General features: G+C 47.3%; 1 protein-coding gene across 1 annotated transcript in view; it reads left to right on the plus strand.

The window, feature by feature from the left end:
* The window catches only part of LOC126293207 (C3 and PZP-like alpha-2-macroglobulin domain-containing protein 8), a 732,149-nt gene that overhangs the window by 659,160 nt on the left and 49,872 nt on the right, over positions 1-23,117 (plus strand). Inside the window, exons 19-21 of the mRNA XM_049986331.1 lie at positions 3,037-3,241; positions 13,262-13,508; positions 19,461-19,591. Coding sequence (XP_049842288.1) covers positions 3,037-3,241; positions 13,262-13,508; positions 19,461-19,591 — 583 coding nt within the window. The remainder of the gene's footprint in view (positions 1-3,036; positions 3,242-13,261; positions 13,509-19,460; positions 19,592-23,117) is intronic.

Here is a 23,117-nt window from a genome sequence, read left to right on the forward strand (position 1 = left end):
GATCACTCACTTTTGACACCGATCGAATAGCAAAAATGGCAGTATTAAGTCTTTGAACAAGATCCTGAACGTGGGCTATCCACGACAGCTTATTATCTACTTGACACCTAGAAATTTGAACTGTTCAGTTTCACTAATCATATGCCCATTCTGTGAAATTAAAAGATCAGTTTTCCTTGAATTGTGTGTTAGAAACTGTAAAACCTGAGTCTTACTGTGATTTAGCGTTACTTTGTTTTCTACAAGCCATAAAGTGAAGTCATGTACTGCACTATTTGAAACCGAGCCAATGTTGCACACAACCTCCTTTACTATCAAGCTAATGTCATCAGCAAACAGAAATATTTTGGAGTTACCTGTAATACTATCTAAACATTCATGGTGGTGTCTGTTTGTACTATATCGTGTCTCCCTACCACTTTCGCGCAACGACACTCTGAACGTGTTTTTAGGGAATTAACTAGTTTGAACCTGGGACCTGTTGCTGGTAAGGAGACGCCAGACCACACATGACATGTAGAATTCAGAAGAGTTCAGTGAGACTAGCGATGATATAACCAAGTACCAAATGATCTCAGCGTCAGCTCCACTGCACTCCCTGTAAAAGAATCTTAATACTAACTAGATTTAGTGGAAAGGGTTCAAGGCTTTTTAGTTAGCTGGTAAAATAACGTCGAAAAAGCAGTTAAGTTTACCATTGGAAATTTATTCTAATCACAAAACATCGTTTATAAATTGCACTATTGATAAAAGGAAATGTTTTAATACAGGATGGTAAAAACCAACTGCGTTCAACAAAAATGTGAACGAATATTCCCTAAATGGGTTTCCAAGTTCTACAATCGATCGAAGGATGACCTATGCCATATCACATCTATAATCTAGGTTAAATTTAAGTTTCACAAAAGAGAAAACTATCAAAATGGTCTACAGTGACCCTCAATTATCTTTAATTACTTATCTAACTTGTCGTAAATTACAGTGGCTGATGTGGCTTCTCAATAACTATATAAAAGAAAAATCATCGCGTTTCAGAACTTTACTTCAAGTGGCAAATGTGAACACCATGAGTTTTAATTAACGATCGACACTAGTATTACGCAAAAAATGGGGTGTAACAGATGAGACTCCTGCAGTTCTGAGTGAAGCCTTATGCGCTCAAAAATGCGGCATCGCGTGCGTTCATTACCTTGTCGGTGTTCAAGCAGCGTCAGGGCGGCAGCGGCCGGCGCAGCAGCCATCCAGCCCGCCGTCTCGGAACCAACTCTCCCTCACTTCTCCTTACTACAATTTACCGAAGTTAGTTTAAAAAAACTATCTGGCTATGTTTTCATCTGACCAATCAGGGTCTCAATGTTAACCTTAAGCTCCGCCTACAAAAATTCTGTCTATCCAATAAGAAACGTTATACTTTTCGTGGTGGGGCAATGTTTTTAAAGTTTGCAACGTAACAGAGACGCTAAAAAGTCTCACGCTAAAACCTGCAGCTAGTGTGGTCCTTTTAGCGTTATCGTAAGATCTATACTGCTCTTCTGGAGGGCTCTATCTTTTAACATGGGCTGGGGAGTGATCCTAATGTAACAGACACGCGAAAAAGTCTCACGCTAAAACTTGCGGGTGGTAGTGGCCCTTTTTGTTTTATCGTAAGATCTATACTGCTTTTCTGGAGGGCTCTAGCTTTTAACATGGGATGGGGGTTGTCGTTGACATACCTGAGACGCGAAAAAGCCTCACGCTAAAACGTGCGGGTTGTATAGTTGTACAGGTAGGCTCGCAGCGTGGGTGACCAGCCCCTCCCTTATCTAGCTTAACACGGTTCTGCTCTCGGCTTCTGTCCTCGTTTCTCCCCTCGGAACTGCGTCTGCCTCACGGTGGGAAGGTACGACATGCATTTAGGCATTCTTGTGTTAGTCTGTGGTATTCCAGTTGCTCACTCGTTACTCGTATTACTTTGGTTAATTTAATGTCACGATTTATTCGGAGCTATGTGACATACTACTGGATTTGCTTATCATGTCAGGGTTTTCATGTAAGGTGTTGGATTTGCCTGACACCTTACAACTAGAGGTCATATCATTTATATAATTAGGGAACAGGAGTGGCCCCAACACTGATCCCTGGGGCACACCCCCCCCCCCCCCCCCCCACTTGACAGTACCCCACTCAGACTCCACATCACAGCCGTTATCAACATTGTGAATAACGACCTTTTGCTGCCTGTTGCTAAAGTAAGAGGTGAACCAACTATGAGTTACTCCCCGCATTCCGTAATGGTCCAACTTCTGGAGCAACATTTTGTGATCAACACAATCAAATGCCTTAGTTAAATAAAAAAAATACGCCAAGCATTCGAAACCTTTTGTTTAATCCATCCAGTACCTCACAAAGAGAATATAGCTTTTCACTTGTTAAAAGACTTCTAAATCCGAACCGTAATCTTACGGATTTATGGACGGTCCTGCAGGATTCATGGTGTCAGTTCCCTCCAACACCACTTCCCAAGAAGAGTCCGTGCCTCTGATGTTATGGCACTTCAGCGTGTTTGTGGGGGTCCTACACGATATAAGGTAGGTGTACCAGTTCCTTTGTTCAAATGGTTCAAATGGTTCCAAGAACTATGGGACTTATCATCTTAGGTCATCAGTCCCCTACAACTACTTAAATCTAACTAACCTAAGGACATCACACACATCCATGCCCGAGGCAGGATTCGAACCTGCGACCGTAGCAGTCGCGCGGTTCCGGACGGAAGTCCCTAGAACCGCTCGGCCACCGCGACCGGCAGCTCCTTTGTCTCTTCAGTGTATGTACGAATAGGAGCTTTGCTGGATAGTGTCTGTTTGTCTTCAGTCACTGGCCTTGGCAACACACATAAAATCACAAATCAGATTGGTTGTAGCTGTAGTGGACAGCAAAAGATCCTGAGGAAGATCCCAGCAGATGGGTCGAAACGTCGAACATTATAGAAGAAAAATGACACAGCCTAATAACCAAGAAGATTATATGCAGCTTGAGAGACGCACGCCTCTGTTGCAGCGGAACGGTGTGGGCCCTGGACGTGCTGAACCGGGCGCAGGCTCACGTCGCCGTCGACCCGCAGCTGCTGACGTCGGCCAAGCGGTGGCTGCAGGCCCGCCAGCGCGCCGACGGAGGCTTCGCGCCTGACGATGCCGCCACCGGCGACGTCGAAACGACGGCCGAGACTCTGGTCGCGCTTCTTGCTGTTGGGCTCGAGACGGAGGTGAGTCAACGACCTTTCCGAGCAGATCTTACCTCAGAGCTTTCTCACTTTGCCTGACAAGGTTTCTTCACCCCTGCAGTGCCCTCACATTCTGTCGCTCAAGTACATTTGGCACATCTATATTTCTGCAACAACACTACTGCCCATTAAAACTGCTACACCAAGAATAAATGCACATGATAAACGAGCATTCATTGGACAAATATATTATACTAGAACTGACTTGTCATTACAATGTCACCCAATTTGGGTGCGTAGATCCTGAGAAATCAGTACCACCTCTGGCCGTAGTAACGACCTTGATACGCATGGGCATTGAGTCAAACAGAGCTTGGATGGCGTGCACAGGTACAGCTGCCCATGCAACTTCAACACGATACCACAGTTCATCACGAGTAGTGACTGGCGTATTGTAACGAGCCAGTTGCTCGGCCACCATTGACCAGACGTTTTCAGTTGGTGAGAGATCTGGAGAATGTGCTGGCCAGGGTAGCAGTCGAACATTTTCTGTATCCAGAAACGCCCGTACAGGACCTGCAACATGCGGTCGTGGATTATCCTGCTGAAATGCAAGGTTTCGCAGGGATCGAATGAAGGGCAGAGCCATGGGTCTTAACACATCTGAAATGTAACGCCCACTGTTCAAAGTGCCGTCAATGCGAACAAGCGGTGAGCGAGACGTGTAACCAATGATACCCCATGCCCTTACGCCGGGTGATACGCCAGTATGGCGATGACGAATACACGCTTCCAATGTGCGTTCACTGCGATGTCGCCAAACAAGGATGCGACCGTGATGATGCTGTAAACCGAATCTGGATTCATCCGAAAAAATGACGTTTGGCATTCGTGCACCCAGGTTCGTTGTTCAGTACACCATCGCAGGCGCTCCTGTTTGTGATACAGCGTCAGCCATGGTCTCCGAGCTGATAGTCCATGCTCCTGCAAACGTCGTCGAACTGTTCGTGCAAACGTCCCCATCTGTTGTCTCAGGGATCTAGACGTGGCTGCACGATCCGTTACAGCCATGCGGATAAGATGCCTGTCATCTCGACTGCTAGTGATACGAGGCCGTTGGGATCGAGCATGGCTTTCTGTATTACCCTCCTGAACCCACCGATTCCATATTCTGCTAACAGTCATGGGATCTCGACCAACGCGAGCAGAAATGTGGCGATACGATAAACCGCAATCGCGATAGGCTACAATCCGACGTTTATCAAAGCCCGCTTTTCTCCTCGTTACACGAGGTATCACAACAACGTCTCACCAGGCAACGCCGGTCAACTGCTGTTTGTGTATGACAAATCGGTTGGAAGCTTTCCTCGTGCCAGCACGTTGTAGGTGTCCCCACCGGCGCCAACCATGTGTGAATGCTCTGAAAAGCTAATCATTTGCATATCACAGCATCTTCTTCCTGTCGGTTAAATTTCTTGTCTGTAGCACGTCATCTTCGTGGTGTAGCAATATTTATGGGTAGTAGTGTAATAAACATATACGAGGGTCGTTCAATAAGTAATGCCCCACTTTTTTTCCCACAACATACTTATGGTTCAGAGTCACAATTTGGTGACAATGTACATCACCATGTCTTGCCAATGTCCTATTTTTCTACGTAGTCTCTCTCATGTTGTACGGCTGTACGCAAACGTTGTTGAAGAGCATGTATTCCCTGCTGATAAAAGTCCTTGTTCTGTAGGCGTAGCCATGTTGTCACAGCACGACTGACTTTCTTGTCATCTTCAAGATTTGTCCCCCGTAGAGTATCTTTAAGCGGCTCAAAGAGAGGTTGCCAGGTCTGGACTGTAGGGTGGATGAGGCTATGATGTCCAACTCAATTTGTCGATGTGTTGCCTACTTCTCAGACTTGTGTGTGGTCGTGCATTATCGTGTTGAAGCAAGATTTCTGCTGGATTCTCATCCGATCTAACACGCCGGAAACGGTTCTTGAGTTTATTCTGAATCGATGGCTGACTCTCTTGTCATCACATGCACGAGAATGATGCCATTACAGTCCCAGAAGACTGTCACCATGTCTTTTCTGGCAGAGGGGTTTGACTTGAATTTCTTTTTTTGTCCTGAAAGAGGATGATGTCACTTCATGGACTGTCTTTTTGTTTCCGGCGCAAAGTGGTGCACCCAGCTTTCGTCCCCCGTAACGATCCGCGGCAGAAAGGCCTATCTGTCGGTCCCAAAACGCTTCAACAATTGAGATTAAAGGTCTTTCTTTGAATCTTTTGGTCCACTGTGAGCATTCGTGAAACCCACCGTGTACACTTTCAATATCCGAGAGCCTCGATCATTGCAGACGCATTTACAATGCTGACCTACAAATGTGGAGCCAACTGTCGAGTTGTGATGCGCCGGTCGGCACGAATAATGGCATTCGCACGACTCAGCATGTCTGGGTCAGTGGCCGTGACAGGACGTCCCGAGCGCGGCTGTAACTTTCTTTACCCATCGCCCAACTGTACTCCTATCAACAACAGCATCGCCATACACTGCACAGAAACGTTTATGGATGTTCACCACGGTTTCTTTTTCTGCACACAAGAATTCAATCACAGCCCGCTGCTTGTAAGATTAGTCGTATGTAGACGCCATCTTGACGCTGTATTACGGCTCTGCCATCCGCCGGCGCACAGAACAAACATCAAATGTGAAGCACCAACGAGGACGTTTGTCCATGTATATTAATGGCTTTCTTAAAAAGAATGTGGGGCTTACTTATTGAACGATCGTCTTACAGCTATGAACGGCAAACGTAAAACTTATTCTTCCATACATTTTCGTAGATGCTCAATATGAGCCCCCGCCCCCTTGCGGCGCGCGCCATATGTCAATGCGGCATTGAAATCGTTCCCACACTACAGCGAGCATGTTTTGAATTACAGCTTCCACAGTTGCTGTTACGCGATGTCTCACTACATTCATTGTTGTTGGTAACGGAGGCACATAAACAGAGTCTTTTGTAAACACCCCCCACAAGTAATAATCACATAGAGTCAGATCCAGTTACCCTGGAGGCCAATAAGGTTGAATCATTTGCTCCAGGGTGACCCATCTATCGTTCAGTCACGCTTTGCTTTTTTTTTTTTTTTTAGAATTCCCGCACTTCCAAATGCCGGTATTGTGGTGCCCCATCCTCCTGGTAAATGAAGTCGTTCGAATCAGTTTCCAACTGTGGAAAAAGTGTATCGAGATTTGTGCTTCCTGTAACAGAGTACTCTGCAAAGAGAAATATACCGTACACATTTTCCTGTAAAAAAAAGCAAAACACATTAATTTCTGGAAAGTCCCTCTCACGCTATACAACTTCATGTGGTTCTTCCGTATATTTTCACATTATGACGGTTTACATTCCCATTTAAGTGGAATGTTGGCTCGTCGCTAAACACCAAGCTTTGAAGAAATCTGTCCTCCTCGGTCTTACCAAGAACGTTGTTGTTTGTCACCTTCACGAAGTGCTTCCAGTAGCCGAATTTCGTCTAGTTTCGTGTTTAAACGTCGGCGTAGCACACACCAGACGGACATCGGGGGCATGTTGAGCTGTCGAGCTGCACGGCGAACGGATTTCTGCGGACTCCTTGTGAAACTGTGGCGGAAGCGTTCGAAGTCTGTGGTGTCAGACTCGCGGGCACGGCCCGGCCATTTGCCTTTACACAAACTATCTGCTACTCGGAATTGTTCGTGCCATCGTCTAATGCTCTGTGCTGTAGGAGGATCCACACCACACCTACTACGACGGTCACGCTGAACAGTTATTACTGACCCGCACAACGCAAAACGTAGAACACAAAACGCTTTCCGTTGTCGCGACACCATTTTTACTAGTTCTGCTACCTGCCGGGAACCATGCAAAACTCTTTATGATGCAGCCTGTATTAGAACCAAGAGTAAGGAATGTAGTACTCACGAGATGCGATCAAAAAGCAACTGGAATTATTTTTAATTTCGCTGTCTTTATACATCAGATTTTCCATATTTTTTATCGTATTGGTACACATAGTCCTGTTTTATGTTTCCATTTTCAGCGGTCTTGAATATTTAATTTATTGTTAACAGTCGACTAGCTTATACACTCTTGGAAATGGAAAAAAGAACACATTGATACCGGTGTGTCAGACCCACCATACTTGCTCCGGACACTGCGAGAGGGCTGTACAAGCAATGATCACACGCACGACACAGCGGAAACACCAGGAACCGCGGTGTTGGCCGTCGAATGGCGCTAGCTGCGCAGCATTTGTGCACCGCCGCCGTCAGTGTCAGCCAGTTTTCCGTGGCATACGGAGCTCCATCGCAGTCTTTAACACTGGTAGCATGCCGCGACAGCGTGGACGTGAACCGTATGTGCAGTTGACGGACTTTGAGCGAGGGCGTATAGTGGGCATGCGGGAGGCCGGGTGGACGTACCGCCGAATTGCTCAACACGTGGGGCGTGAGGTCTCCACAGTACATCGATGTTGTCGTCAGTGATCGGCGGAAACTGCACGTGCCCGTCGACCTGGGACCGGACCGCAGCAACGCACGGATGCACGCCAAGACCGTAGGATCCTACGCAGTGCCGTAGGGGACCACACCGCCACTTCCCAGCAAATTAGGGACACTGTTGCTCCTGGGCTATCGGCGAGGACCATTCGCAACCGTCTCCATGAAGCTGGGCTACGGTCCCGCACACCGTTAGGCCGCCTTCCGCTCACGCCCCAACATCGTGCAGCCCGCCTCCAGTGCTATCGCGACAGGCGTGAATGGAGGGACGAATGGAGACGTGTCGTCTTCAGCAGTCAGAGTCGCTTCTGCCTTGGTGCCAATGATGGTCGTATGCGTGTTTGGCGCCGTGCAGGTGAGCGCCACAATCAGGACTGCATACGACAGACGCACACAGGGCCAACACCCGGCACCATGGTGTGGGGAGCGATCTCCTACACTGGCCGTACACCTCTGGTGATCGTCGAGGGGACACTGAATAGTGCACGGTACATCCAAACCGTCATCGAACCCATCGTTCTACCATTCCTAGACCGGCAAGGGAACTTGCTGTTCCAACAGGATAATGCACGTCCGCATGTATCCCGTGCCACCCAACGTGCTCTAGAAGGTGTACGTCAACTACCCAGGCCAGCAAGATCTCCGGATCTGTCCCCCATTGAGCATGTGTGGGACTGGATGAAGCGTCGTCCCACGCGGTCTGCACATCCAGCACGAACGCTGGTCCAACTGAGGCGCCAGATGGAAATGGCATGGCAAGCCGTTCCACAGGACTACATCCAGCATCTCTACAATCGTCTCCATGGGAGAATAGCAGCCTGCATTGCTGCGAAAGGTGGATATACACTGTACTAGTGCCGACATTGTGCATGCTCTGTTGCCTGTGTCTATGTGCCTGTGGTTCTGTCAGTGTGATCATGTGATGTATCTGACCCCAGGAATGTGTCAGTAAAGTTTCCCCTTCCTGGGACAATGAATTCACGGTGTTCTTATTTCAATTTCGAAGAGTGTATATGCTTTATAGCATTCGGCGAATTTTTACTTTCGAAAACGATGAATCAAAGAATTTTGCATTGAATATTTCTTGGAAGAATGGAATAAAGCTCAGCACCGCATTCCAAATGTTGAATACACCTTTTGTCGAATCTGTTGTGAGTCAGACAAGAGTTTACGAGTGATATAAACGTTTGAGAAAAGGCTGAGAAGACGTTGAGGACACGGGCGCTCTAATGTATCAATTAATGAGACGTGTCTGGCAGAAGCAAAGATAATCTTTCAAGAAAACCGCCGAATCACCATCAGAGAGATTGATTATAATGTCAGCACATACTCGGGCTCATGCCAAGTATACACATCAAATAAAGTTTTGTACCACCTCGGTTCCGAGAGTTCCGGAACCTGTAGAGAAAATTGGAATAGAGTTCAACAAAAACTTTATTTCCGCCCTTTTTATTGCTCGTGAAAACCACACTTTACATGATGTACCACCATACACCGAGTTGGTCCAGATTCCTGTACACACCAGTACCTCTAATACCCAGTAGCACGTCCTCTTGCATTGATGCATGCCTGTATTCTTCGTGGCATACTATCCAAAAGTTCGCCAATACACTGTTGGTCCAGAATCTCCAAGTCCTCAACGGCGATTCGGCGTATATCCCTCAGAGTGGTTGGTGGGTCACGTCGTCCATAAACAGCTCTTTTCTATCTACCCCAGGCATGTTCGATAGGGTTCATGTCTGGAGAACATGTTGGCTACTCTAGTCGAGCGATGTCATTATGCCGGCCGGTGTGGCCGAGCGGTTCTAGGCGCTTCAGTCTGGAACCGCGAGACAGCTACGGTCGCAGGTTCGAATCGTGCCTCGGGCATGGAAGTATGTGATGTCCTTAGGTTGGTTAGGTTTAAGTAGTTCTAAGTTCTAGCGGGCTGATGACCTCAGCAATTAAGTCCCGTAGTGCTCAGAGCCATTTGAACCATTTGATGTCGTTATTCTGAAGGAAGTCATTCACAAGATGTGCACGACGGTGGCGCGAATTGTCTCCATCAAGACGAATGCCTCGTCAATATGCTGCCAATATGCTTGCACTATTGGTTGGAGGATGGCATTCACGTATCGTACAGCCATTACGGCACCATCCGTGACCACCAGTGTCGTACGTCGGCCCCACGTAATGCCACACCAAAACAGCAGGCAAACTCCACCTTGCTGAACTCGCTGTACAGTGTGACTAAGGCTTTCAGCATGACCAGGTTGCCTCCAAACACGTCTCCGACCATTGTCTGGTTTAAGGCATATGCGAGACTCATCAGTGAAGAAAACGTGATGCTAATTCTGAGCGGTCCATTGGGCTTGTTGTTGGGGCCCATCTGTATCGCGCTGCATGGTGTCGTCGTTGGAAAGATGGACCTCGCCATGGACGTCGGGAGTGAAGTTGTGAATCATGTAGCCTGTTATACAAAGTTTGAGTGGTAATACGACGTCCTGTGGCTGCACGAAAAGCATTATCCAACATGCTGGCGTTGCTGTTAGTGTTCCTCCGAGCCATAATCCGGAGATGTCGGTCATCCACTGCAGTAGTAGCCCTTGGGCGGCCTGAGCGAGGCATGTCATCGACAGTTCCTGTCTCTCTGTATCTCCTCCATATCTGAACAACATCGCTTTGGTTCATTCAAAGACGCCTGGACATCTCCCTTGTAGAGAGCTCTTCCTGGCACAAAGTAGCAATGCGGACGCGGTCGAACAGCGGTATTGACCGTCTAGGCATGGCTGAACTACAGACATCACGAGGCGTGTACCTCCTTCCTGGTGGAATGACTGATCGGTTGCCGAAACCCCTCCGTCTAATAGGCGCTGCTCATGCATGGTTGTTGACATCTTTGGGCGGATTTAATGACATCTCTGAACAGTCAATGGGGCTGTGTCTGTGATACAATACCCACAGTCAACATCTATCGTCAGGAGTTCTGGGAACAGGAGTGATGCAAAACGTTTTTGATGTGTGTAATTTTTCGGATGTTTTTGGCATGAAACGTGTATCAGCAAAGTTTGTTACGCAACTGTTGAACTCCGACCAAAAACAGCGGAGCGTAAATATCGCTCAAGAAGTCAGCAACGACCCATCACTTCTAAAGAATGTTATAACAGATGATGAAATTGGGTGTATGGGTATGACGTCAAATCAAGGCCCAATAGTGCCCACGGAAACTGACTGAAGAGACAATACAAAAAAAATCGATCACATGTGAAGCTTCTCCTCACTATTTCTTCGATTACAGTGGGATAGAGGGATAGTACATCATGAGTTGCTGCCTTATGCTCCCCCTGTCAGTAAGGAATTCTACCTGGAAGTTATGTGCCATTTGCGTGAAGCAGTCCGAAGAAAACGACGATAGTTGTGGCAAAAGCTCTCGTGGAAATTGCATCACGATAATATTACTGCTCATACCATTGTTGGACAAAAAACGAAACCGTTATGTTGCCTCAGCCACCCTATTCGTCAGACATGGACCCTGCAACTTCTTCCAATTGCTGCGGCTGAAGAGGACTATGAAAAATCGTCATATTGACACCACTGATGAGACAGTTGCTGAAAAACTGAACAACATAACGGAAAGTGTTCCAGAAATGCTTCCGAGATTGGGAATAGCGCTGGCACAAGTGCATTATGTCTGAGAGAGATTATTTTGGAGGGGACGATACGGTCGGCTACGCCTATTTGAGACAACAAGTATCTGGCACAGATGTTAGACTCGTTACTGCTGCTACAATGGCAGGTTACCAAGATTAAAGGGAGTGTCAAGGTGGTGTTATAGTCGGCGCACGACCAGTGGGTCACATCTCCGAGGCAGGGACGAAGTACCAGAATTTCACGAAGTGGACCGTGAATATCACGATTCTGGTAAAACATCAACTCTCCACCATCGCTGCACCCGGAAAAAGATCCTGCGCGAACGGGACCAACAACGACTGAAGAGAATCGTTCAACGTGACGGAAGTGCAACCCTTCCACAAATTGCTGCAGTTTTCAGTGCTGGGTTATCAAAAAGTGTCAGTTTGCGATCTATTCTACGAAACATCATCGATATGGGCTTTCAGAGCTGAAGTCCCACTTGTGTGGCCTTTGATGACTGCATGACAAAGCTTTCCACCTCGCCTGGGCCCGTCAACACCGACACTGGAGTGTTGACGAGTGGAAACATGTTGCCTGGTCGAACGAGTCTCTTTTCAAATTGTACTGAGCAGATGGACGTGTACGGGTATGGAGACTCCATGAATCCACAGACCTTCCATGTCAGTAAGGGACTGTTCAAGCTGGTGGACTGTAATGGTGTGGAGTGTGTGCAGTTGGAGTGATATGGGACCTCTGAAACGTCTAGATGCGAGTCTGACAGGTGACACATAAATAAGCATCCTGTCTGATGACCTGCATTCATTCACATCCATTGTGCATGCCCACGAACGTGGGCAATTCCAGCAGGACAATGTGACACCCTACACGTCCAGAATTGCTACAGAGAGGCTCCATGATCACTCTTCTGAATTTAAACTCTTTCGCTGGACACCAGACGCCCCAGACACGAACATTATTGAGCATTTCTTGGATGCCTTGCAACGTGCCGTTCAGAATAGATCTCCACGCCTTTGTACTGTTACGGATTTATAGACAGCCGTGCAGGATTCATGGTCTTTGCAGCACTATTTCAGACATTAGTCGAGTTTATACCACAACATGTCGTGGTACTTCTGTGTCTTCATGGGGGTGCTACACAATACTAGACAGGTGTACCAGTTTCTTTGGCTCTTCGATATTGATGGAGGATGCAATCGAAAACTTTGCGTTTAATGTACTCTCATAATAACGATGACAATATGTTCTGCTAAAGTCAGTGATGATTTATAACCACAATTTAGTAATAATATTTCAAATATATGTGGATATTTGTTTACTGGAGCATTTTTGTGTCTGTTATTGTATACTTTCTTCTGTGACATTCTCTGCTGTTCATTATGATTCAGCTTCTGTATCATGGAAAAAATCAAATGAAATCATCATATGGCATTGACGGCTGCAAGGCCCCATCTGGGGGAGTTTGGCTGCCAAGTTACAAGTCTTATTGCAGGTGATGCCACATTGGGCGACTTGTGTGTCGGTGGTGATGATGATGATGATGATGATGATGATGATGATGATGATGATGACAGCTCAGCACCCAGTCCATGAGCATAGAAAATCTGCAAACCAGCTGGGAATCGAACCCAGCCCCGCTGCATGGTAAGCAAACAGGTTACCACTCAGCTAAGCAGGCAGACATATATATTGTGAGATAAAATTAGAGAGATCCGAGCTTGTGCTACTTACCAACATTCATTGTTCCCAGGTATCTTTCTGGACTGGAGAAAGCGGAGCAGCAGTGGTACATGAAGTGGACTCTGTCACGTACCAAAAACAGTTTACAGAATATAGATATAGATGTAGATGTAGTTAGCATCATATCGGTCTCACTCGTATGCCCGTCTGTGTATGCAGGGTGACGAGGAATGCTGCCTTCGAGCGCGCTACTTCCTGGAGCGGTCGCTGCTGCTGGACCGATCCTCGGTGCCACCTCCACTGTCTGCCGCCTCTCTGGCGCTGGCTCTGGTTGCATCCCGCAGCGAGGTGGCCGCCGCCGCTGTCGCCAGGCTCAGAAACGTCTCCGCCAATGAGGAGGGCGACTTCGGCTGGCCCTACCACCTGTCGGACGCCAGAACACTGCCAAGGGACCGCCGGCTAGCCAGTGAGTATTGACTACATTGTAGTCACTAGGAAAGCTTGAGAGATCCTGGCAGGGTCGCCACTTCAAATTTGTAGAGATAAAAGAGCCTTTCTATGATCCAGCAGCCAGCTGCAGTGGCTGATCGGTTCTAGACGCATCAGTCCAGAACTGTGCTGCTGCTACAGTCACAGGTTCGAATCCTGCCTCGGGCATGGCTGCGTGTGATGTCCTCAGGTTAGTTAGGTTTAAGCAGTTCACATTCTAGGGGACTGATGACCTAAGATCTTAAGTCCCATAGTGCTTAGAGCCATTTCAACCATTTTTTATGAGCACCCAGTGGTAGGTGGCACACATAGCAGGGCACATGACTGCTAATCCACTAAGGGGAGCTGGATGTCAAATGGGCTGACTTGAAGCAGGAGAGGCAGCACAGGATATTTTAATTTCCATTGTCTATGCTTTTACAAATAAATTCATAAAACTTTGTCAGCATGACCAGGAAGGATTCAAGACTCACACTCATAGTGGAAGATAGAAAAACGAAATAAAATGATTTTCATATGGAAAATTTAAGCATTTTTTTCACTTACTATTGGCTGCCTTTGTTGCTTTAGGTACACTTTTCTTCATAAGTAAGAGACATTCTTCGATGAATTCTGCACAGCATACAAACCATACTTACAGGTGTGTGAAACTATAATTTTACGAATCTATTAAAAACTGTGGTGTGCATTGGCGAAGTTCTCATTTTTACACAGAGGATTCATGTGAAAAGATTTCCGACGTGATAATGGATGCTCGACAGGAATTAACAGACTTTGAATGTGGATTGGTAGTTGCAGAGAGATGCATGAGACGTATTTCTGAAATCATTAGGGAATTCAATATTGCGAAATCCACAGTGTTAATAATGTGCTAAAATCTGAAATTTCAGGGCTTACCTCTGACCACGGGCAACACAGTGGGCGATAGCCTCCACTTAACGACCGAGAGCACCAGCGCTTGCGTAGAGTTGTCAGTGCTAACATACAAGGGCCACTGCGTGAAATAACTTCAGAAATTAGTGTGAGACGTACGACGAACGTATTCGTTAGGACAGTGCGGCGAAATCGGGCGTTAATGGGCTATGACAGCAGACGACGGACGCGAGTTACCTTGTTAACAGCACGACATCGCCTGCAGCGCCTCTCCCAGGCTCGTGGCCACAGCTGTTGTACCCTAAAAGATTGGAAAGCTGTGGCCTGATCTGATGAGTCCCGATTTCATTTCTTAAGAGCTGACGGAAGGGTTCCAGTGTGACCAGATCCCCCGAAGCCGTGGACCCAAGTTGTCAACAAGACACTGTGCAAGCTGGTGGTGGCTCGATAACGATGTGGGCTGTGTTTACGTGGAATGAACTGGTGCGCTGGTAGGACTGAAACTCTCATTCACTGGCAGTGGGTATGTTCAGCTACTTGGAGAACATTTGCAACCATTCATGGACGTCATGTTCCCAAACCACGACGGAATTTTCTTGGATGACAATGAGCCATGTCTGCAGGCCACTGTTGCTCACGATTGGTTTGAAGAACATTCTGGACAATTATAGCGAATAGTTTTGCCATCCACGTCGCCCCGACGTGAATCCCATTTATGAGACATAATAGAGAGGTCAATTGGTGCATAAAATTCGTGCAGCAGCAACACTTTCGTAATTATGGACAGCTGTGGGTCAGCGTTTCTGTAGTGATATTCCAACGAATCGCTGAGTCCATGCCACATCAAGTTGATGGACTACGCCGGACAAAAGCAGGTCTGACACGATATTAGGAAGTATCTGATGACTTCTGTCACTGCAAAGAGTTTACTAACAACATTATCTGACACAATCCAGTATATTAATACTGCAGACAAAAATGATCTGTACTAATGTCTATGGTACAAAAAGGTGTTACTAAAAGTTAAACTGAAATTTAATTAGTTACTTTTATATCCCAAGTACTTCCACCCCCCTACGCTGCCATCAAGTAAATATGCTCCAATGTTAATGTTAAAACGACGGCTCAACCACCACTTTACAGGGTAAAAAGCATTGTCGTTTATCCGTTTAGACAGTCAAGCATTCACTTTCATAATTACTGTATGAGAAGCTTCTAACAGCGACCAATATAAATCAGCAATATATACACTGAAGAGTGAGAGAAACTGGTACCTCTGCCTAATATTGTTAGGGCTCCCGTGAGCACGCAGAATTGATGTGGCATGGACTCGATTAATGTCTGAAGTAGTGCTGGAGAGAATTGACACCATGAACTATGCACGGCTGTCCATAAATCCGTAAGAGCATGAACGGGTGGCGATCCCTTCTCAACAGCACATTACAAAGCACCCCAGATATGCTCAATAATGCTCACTTCTGGGGAGTTTGGGGGCCAGCGAAAGCGTTTAACTCAGAAGAGCGTTCCTGCAGCCACTCTGTAGCGATTCGGGACATGTCGGGTGTGGCATTGTCCTGCTGGAATTGCTAAAGTCCGGCGGAATGCACAATGGACATGAATGGACGCAGACAATCAGACAGGATGCTTACCTACGTGTCACCTGCCAGAGCCATGTCTAGACGTATCAGGGGTCCACATCACTCCAACTGCACACGCCCCACACCTTCACAGAGCCTCTGTTGTGTTGGATGAAGAGCCAACACCGTGTTACTAGAGGAGGCCGAAATGCACACGTTTTAGCTCACGCAGGCTGGAAGAACTATACTGACGTGAGGTCTGTATCATGACAAGGAATTAGAATTCAGAAAGCGGACGTAGCTAGTTTGATACTTAACTTTAATCCATTAATGATGAACGTCGCTCTTGACGGTACATGATTCACAATATTATCTGTTCAGGATACATAGTAACTGAATATGGCGCCTTGCTAGGTCGTAGCAAATGACGTAGCTGAAGGCTATGCTAAACTGTCGTCTTTGCAAATGAGAGCGTATGTAGACAGTGAACCATCGCTAGCAAAGTCGGCTGTACAACTGGGGCGAGTGCTAGGGAGTCTCTCTAGACTAGACCTGCCGTGTGGCGGCGCTCGGTCTGCAATCACTGATAGTGGCGACACGCGGGACCGACGTATACTAACGGACAGCGGCCGATTTAAAGGCTACCACCTAGTAAGTGCGGTGTCTGGCGTTGACACCACAGCCTCCACCAGCTTGAACAGTCACCTGCTGACAAGCAGGGTCCATGGATTCATGAGGTTGTCTCCATATCCACACACGCCCATCCGCTCGACACGATCTGAAACGAGACTCGTCCGAGCTGGCAACATGTGTCCATCATAATCAGTCCAATGTCGGTGTTGATGAGCCCAGGCGAGGCGTAAAGGTTCGTGTCATGCGGTCATCAAGGATACACGAGTAGGCCTTCGACTCTATGGATGATGTGTCGTCGAATAGTTCTCACTCTGACAGCTGTTAATGGCCCAGCATTGAAATCTGCAGCAATTTGCGGAAGAGTTGTGAGACGCCCTGCTAAACCTGCAGGACAGGACAGGTAGTTTAAATTGTGGAAAAGGGCCAAAATAAGCGGCTGTCAGTTACAATCGAACATACAACTTTATTTACTTGCCCAAATATCCAAATATTGCAAGAGCCAAGAAAATTTAAAAAAAACACAGCATTAATTTTTGGAACTTAATTACCACTTGATTGTGTCATATAATATCATTCCTTAAGGCCAGACCACTTTAATTAAAAAACATCGGCTAAACGCCCATCACTTAAGACTCAGACCAAAAATAAATTTTTAAAAGGCAATAATTCAAATGGCTCTGAGCACTATGGAACTTAACGTCCGTAGTCATCAGTCCCCAAGAACTTAGAACTACTTAAACCTAACTAACCTAAGGACATCACACACATCCATGCCTGAGGCAGGATTCTAACCTGCGACCGTAGCGGTCACGCGGTTCCAGAGTGTAGCGCCTAGAACCACATGGCCACACCGGCCGGCTAAAAGGCAAAAGGCCTCATCTTAAAACCGTTCTTTAATTAGGCTGAAGGCCCAAACAATCTGACACCTTAAGAGCAAAACAACCTTAATTTAAAAATTGGCAAGAAGCCATACAAATACAGACAAAAAGAACAAATAAGGAAAGCCAGTACACCCAAAACCGCTCAGACGTTTCCGAGGGTCAGCCTAGAATTCAAACACTAACGCTCCCTTACGTGAGACAGGCAGTCGGCCCTACCATTCTCGATTGAGGGACAACCCAACCGTCAGACAGTCAACGGACCCACCGACGAGATAACTTCCACTCCATCCGACGTGCACACAACAGGGAGTTCAATGGAACAACGTAGACAGTATTGGCGGCCACAACAAATTATAGATTGAGCTGCCGAACTACACGCCAGGCTGGACAGCGACAACACGATGAGGAAAATACACTACCTGAATTTACGTCAACGGCCAGGGCAGGTAACCGGAACATTAACGGCCACGAGGCAGAAGATTCCGCTGGTGCACTTCAATTCAAAATAACCAAGTACAGTTAAATTTTCCCAACTTGAAAACACACGTTGCTGCTCGCGGGAATATCCCAACAGCCGACAACGAAATCCAAACGACACAATGTGAACAGTCGTGACTTGCTGGTAGGTTAGGTTAAAACACAACTTTCGTGTCCAGGATCGGTGAGCCACGGACCTCGTAGCAATGGGAACAGCACCCCACACTCGCACCGTGCATAGACGCCTCCAGCGGCCCTGGCCAAACTACGCGCCGTGGAGATTTCCTCGCTGCTCCACGCCAACCGACCAACTCGTCGCACACCGCACAGCCGGAAATTATAAGCGCCAGGCCGAAGATAGTACGAGGTGCGAATATCGATACACACCGCTGCTGCCACTCGCAGAGAGAGAGGATAAGAGCATAATCGCGATAACCACTGGAGACTAAACACAGAATAGCAAACAAAGTTTTGTTCAAAGCATAACATGAGCCAGCCACGGTTCAAGTTGCACTTCTGTCACGCTGAACGACTCTCTTCGGCCGCTGTTTGTCCCATTCTTGGGGGTTCTTTCTCCGGCCGCAGCGATGTTGGAGATTTGGTGCTTTATCGGATTCCTGATATTCACTGTACACTCGTGAAATGGTCGTACCTGAAAATGATCACTGCCTCAGAGATGCAGTGTCCCATCCCACTTGCGCCGACTATAGCACCACGTTCAAACTCACTTAAATCTTGATGACCTGCCATTGTAGCAGCAGTAACTGATCTAAGAACTGCGCCAGGCACTTGTTGACTTCCGTAGGCGTTGCCGAACGCAGCGGCGTATTCTGTCAGTCTACACGTCCATGTGGCTGGTCCCGGCGGAGGTTCGAATCCTCCCTCGGGCATGTGTGTGTGTGTGTGTGTTCGTCCTTACGATAATTTAGGTTAAGTAGTGTGTAGGGGATGATGACCTTAGCTGTTAAGTTCCATAAGATTTCACACACATTTGAACATTTTTTATGGGCAATTATTTGAACATGTATGCCTATACCAGTTTCTTTCGCCCTTTAATGTCAAATAACGCTGCTGTATCTCTTGCATCCGTTTCTTCTTAGATCTAAATTAACATCAAAAAATGGTTCAAATGGCTCTGAGCACTATGGGACTTAACATCTATGGTCATCAGTCCCCTAGAACTTAGAACTACTTAAACCTAACTAACCTAAGGACATCACACAACACCCAGTCATCACGAGGCAGAGAAAATTCACATCACCTTCAGGTGATAAAATACATTGAAATAGAACGGTACATGTTTTCCATAGTTCTTGCAGCGTCACAAAAGCATCGTGTATCTTCCTGAAAGCCTCATCCCGGAGACAAAGACAGAAGTAACACGGCTGAGCTCTTCATGAATTTAAATAGGCTTGGTTTTGCACTGAAGGTACTGACTGACAGAAATTTATGACTTGGCTGCTGATGATGGTTTGGTTTCGGTTTCAGCCACGGCAGCGGAGTACAAGGCTTCCCTGTACGCCCTGATGACGTACTCCATGATGGGTGACCTGCGCTCCGCCGAGCCCGTCGCTAAGTACCTCTTCTACCGCTCCTACCTGCTGGACACCCACAGAGAGGTACGCCAACAGCTGTAAAGTCTTGAACCATACGATAATCCGCCGTGAAATAATGAACAATGTACACTCATGCTCATAAATTAAGGATAATTGCAGAATGTGGTGCCACACAACGTGGCACTACACAAAACTGGCGCTAATAGCATGGGCACATAGGGAACACACACGACACAGATCTGTGAGTCCACGGTATTGGGGATAAGTTGAGAAAACCGTCCCGAAACACGTGTGTTACAAAACGCCACTGTTTCCTCAACAGGTGCCCTGACAAGATGGCATATGATCACCGTGCACACGTACACAGGCCGCACAACGGGTTGGCATACTCTGGATCAGGTGGTCCAGCAGCTGCTGGGGTATAGCCTCCCATTCTTGCTCCAGTGCCTGTCGGAGCTCCTGAAGTGTCGTAGGGGTTTGAAGACGTGCAGCGATACGTCGACCGAGAGCATCCCAGACGTGCTCGATGGGGTTTAGGTCTGGAGAACAGGCAGGCCACTCCATTCGCCTGATATCTTCTGTTTCAAGGTACTCCTCCATCAGGAGGAAGGTGCGACCCACTGCACCCCTGAAAATGCGGACATACTGGTGCAAAATGACGTCACGATACACCTGACCTGTTACAGTTCCTCTGTCAAAGACATGCTGGGGTGTAGGTGCACCAACAGTAATCCCACACCACACCATAAGGGGTTGGTATCTGGTTCCTGGTTCACGCCAGATCAAAACCCGGGCGAGAATCACTGTTCACACTATACCTGGATTTGTCCATGAACATATACTGGGACCACTGTTCCAATTACCATGTACTGTGCTCTTGACACCAGGCTTTACGGGCTCTCCTGTGACCAGGGCTCAGTGGGATGCACCTTGGAGGTCTCCGGGCGAATAAACTGTGTCTGTTCAGTCGTCTGTAGACTGTGTGTCTGGAGACAACTGTTCGAGTGGCCGTGGTAAGGTTCCGAGCAAGGCTACCCGCAGCAGTGTAGCCATCTGCAGGCACTGATGGTGAGATATCGGTCTTCTAGTGGTGTCGTACACTTTGTACGTCCCGTACTGTAGCGCCTGGACACGTTTCCTGTCTGCTGGAACCGTTGCCATAATCTTGAGATCACACTTTGTGGCACACAGAGGAACCGTGCTAAGACCTGCTATGTTTGACCAACCTCCAGTCGCCCTAGTATTCTACCCCTCACAGCGTCATCAATGTGTGTTTTTGAGCCATTTTCAACACATAGTCACCATTTGCACGTCTGAAAACGTCTTCAGACATACTCTCTGCACCGTACTCTGACATGCACCAACACACCTCTGCGTATGTGGACTGCTACTAGCGCCAACGTGCGACGACTAGAAGTCACATGCACCGCACGGTCACACCCCGAGGTGATTTACACCCGCAAACCGCCCACCAGAACGTTGTTTCACCATGCATCAGCATTATCTTTAGCCGCGCGGCATTAGCCAAGCGGTCTAAGGCGCTGCAGTCAGGGATTGTGAGGCTGATCCCGGGGAAGGTTCGAGTCCTCCGTCGGGCATGGGTGTGTGTGTTGTCCTTAGGATACTTTAGGTTAAGTAGTTTGTAAGCTTAGGGACCGATGACCTTAGCAGTTAAGTCCCATCTCGCTTCCCACGCCCGGGTTCCCGGGCTCGATTCCCGGTGGGGTCAGGGATTTTCTCTGCCTCGTGATGAGTGGGTGATGTGTGCTGTCCTTAGGTTAGTTAGGTTTAAGTAGTTATAAGTTCTAGGGGACTGGGTCCCCGGGTTCGATTCCCGGCGGTTCAGGGATTTTCTCTGTCTCATGATGGCTGAGTGTTGTGTGTTGTCCTTAGGTTAGTTAGGTTTAAGTAGTTCTAAGTTCTAGGGGACTGATGACGATAGATGTTAAGTCCCATAGTGCTCAGAGCCCTTTGAACCATAGTTAAGTCCCATAAGATTTCACACACACACACACACACACACACACACACACACACACACACACACACACACACACATATTATTTCAGTATTACTATAGTAACTTCATATGTGTGGTGCAAAAGCAGTAAATACGAGGTCTGTCCAAAAAATTCTGGAACATTCGTAGTTTGGTGCAAATGGTGTGTTGGAGCGAAATGTGAGTGGCAACCCCGCACACCCCTGCGTTTCATTGTTGTATGTTATTGTTCACTGATGTACTGATTAGAGTGTTGTGTGGCACAGTTTGCGAATTTCGAGATGGCAGCTTAAAATTTTGCGTAAAAATTAAAATGCCGTGTGACAAGGGGCCTCCCGTCGGGTAGACCGTTCGCCGGGTGGAAGTCTTTCGATTTGTCGCCACTTCGGCTACTTGCGCGTCGATGGGGATGAAATGATGATTATTGGGTCATTACAACACCCAGTCCCTGGGCGGAGAAAACTCCGACCCAGCCGGGAATCGAACCCGGGCCCTTAGGATTGACATTCTGTCGCGCTGACCACTCAGCTACCGGAGGCGGACAAATATTTCGTCGAACTCTAGGAAACCTTTACAGAGACACACCAAACGATGCAAGAAGCCTACGGTGATGAATGCTTATACGAATGGTTCATACGGTTTAAAAATGGCCGGACCGAGATTAAAGGTGACCCTCGTCCAGGTCTCCCTTCGACGTCTACCGACGACGCTCATCTCAGAAACGTCAACGAAATTGTGCGGCCTGTGGAAGACTGACTGTCCGAGAGACTGCAAAAGAATGTAACATTTCAAATGGATCATGTGGTGAAGTCTGACACAGCATCTTGGAATACATCCTGTTGCCGCCAAGTTGGTCCTACGGCTCTTCACTCAAAACGAGAAAGACGTTCACCTCGCAATCTGTGAAGAGCTTACGGATCACGCAACTGAGAACGAGATGTTCCTTAAGATAATCATAACTGGTGGGGATAACTGGTGATGATACCTTGATCTACGGTTACGATATTGAGATCAAGGTTCAGTCTTCACAGTGGGTCGGGAAAGGTTCCCCAAGACCAAAACAAGCTCGTCAGGTCAGGTAAAGTCTCAAAGCCATGCTGATAGTTTTCTTTGAAGTATTGGTTCGTCATGTACTCGTGTCACAGGGACAAACTGTTAATCGATGGTACTGTCGAGACGTGTTGCGAAGCGTGTGGGGAAATTTGAGAAGGAAACGGCTTGAGAAGTGGCGAGAAAATTCATGGCTGTTACGTCACGATAACGCACACGCACATTCATTCCTGTAGCTGTGCAACTATTGAACAAAAGTCGAAATCACTCTGCTGCCTTATTCTACGTCCTCTCCAGACCTGGCCCCTCCGGAGTTTTTCTTTTTTTATTTCCAAAGTTGAAAATCCTCTTGAAAGGACGAAGATTTGCAATGGTAGACGAGATAAAAGAAAATTCGCAGACTGCGCTTCATGTAGAGCAGCAAGAGGCGTACCAAGACTGCTTCCGGAAGTGGAAACGGCGTTGGGAGCCGCGTATCAATTGCGGGAAAGAGTATTTCGAAGGAGACAATGCACAATAATTAAACGTCAGCATAGAAAA

This window comes from Schistocerca gregaria, chromosome 10 (genome assembly GCF_023897955.1).
Source record: "Schistocerca gregaria isolate iqSchGreg1 chromosome 10, iqSchGreg1.2, whole genome shotgun sequence".
Classification (NCBI taxonomy): domain Eukaryota; kingdom Metazoa; phylum Arthropoda; class Insecta; order Orthoptera; family Acrididae; genus Schistocerca; species Schistocerca gregaria.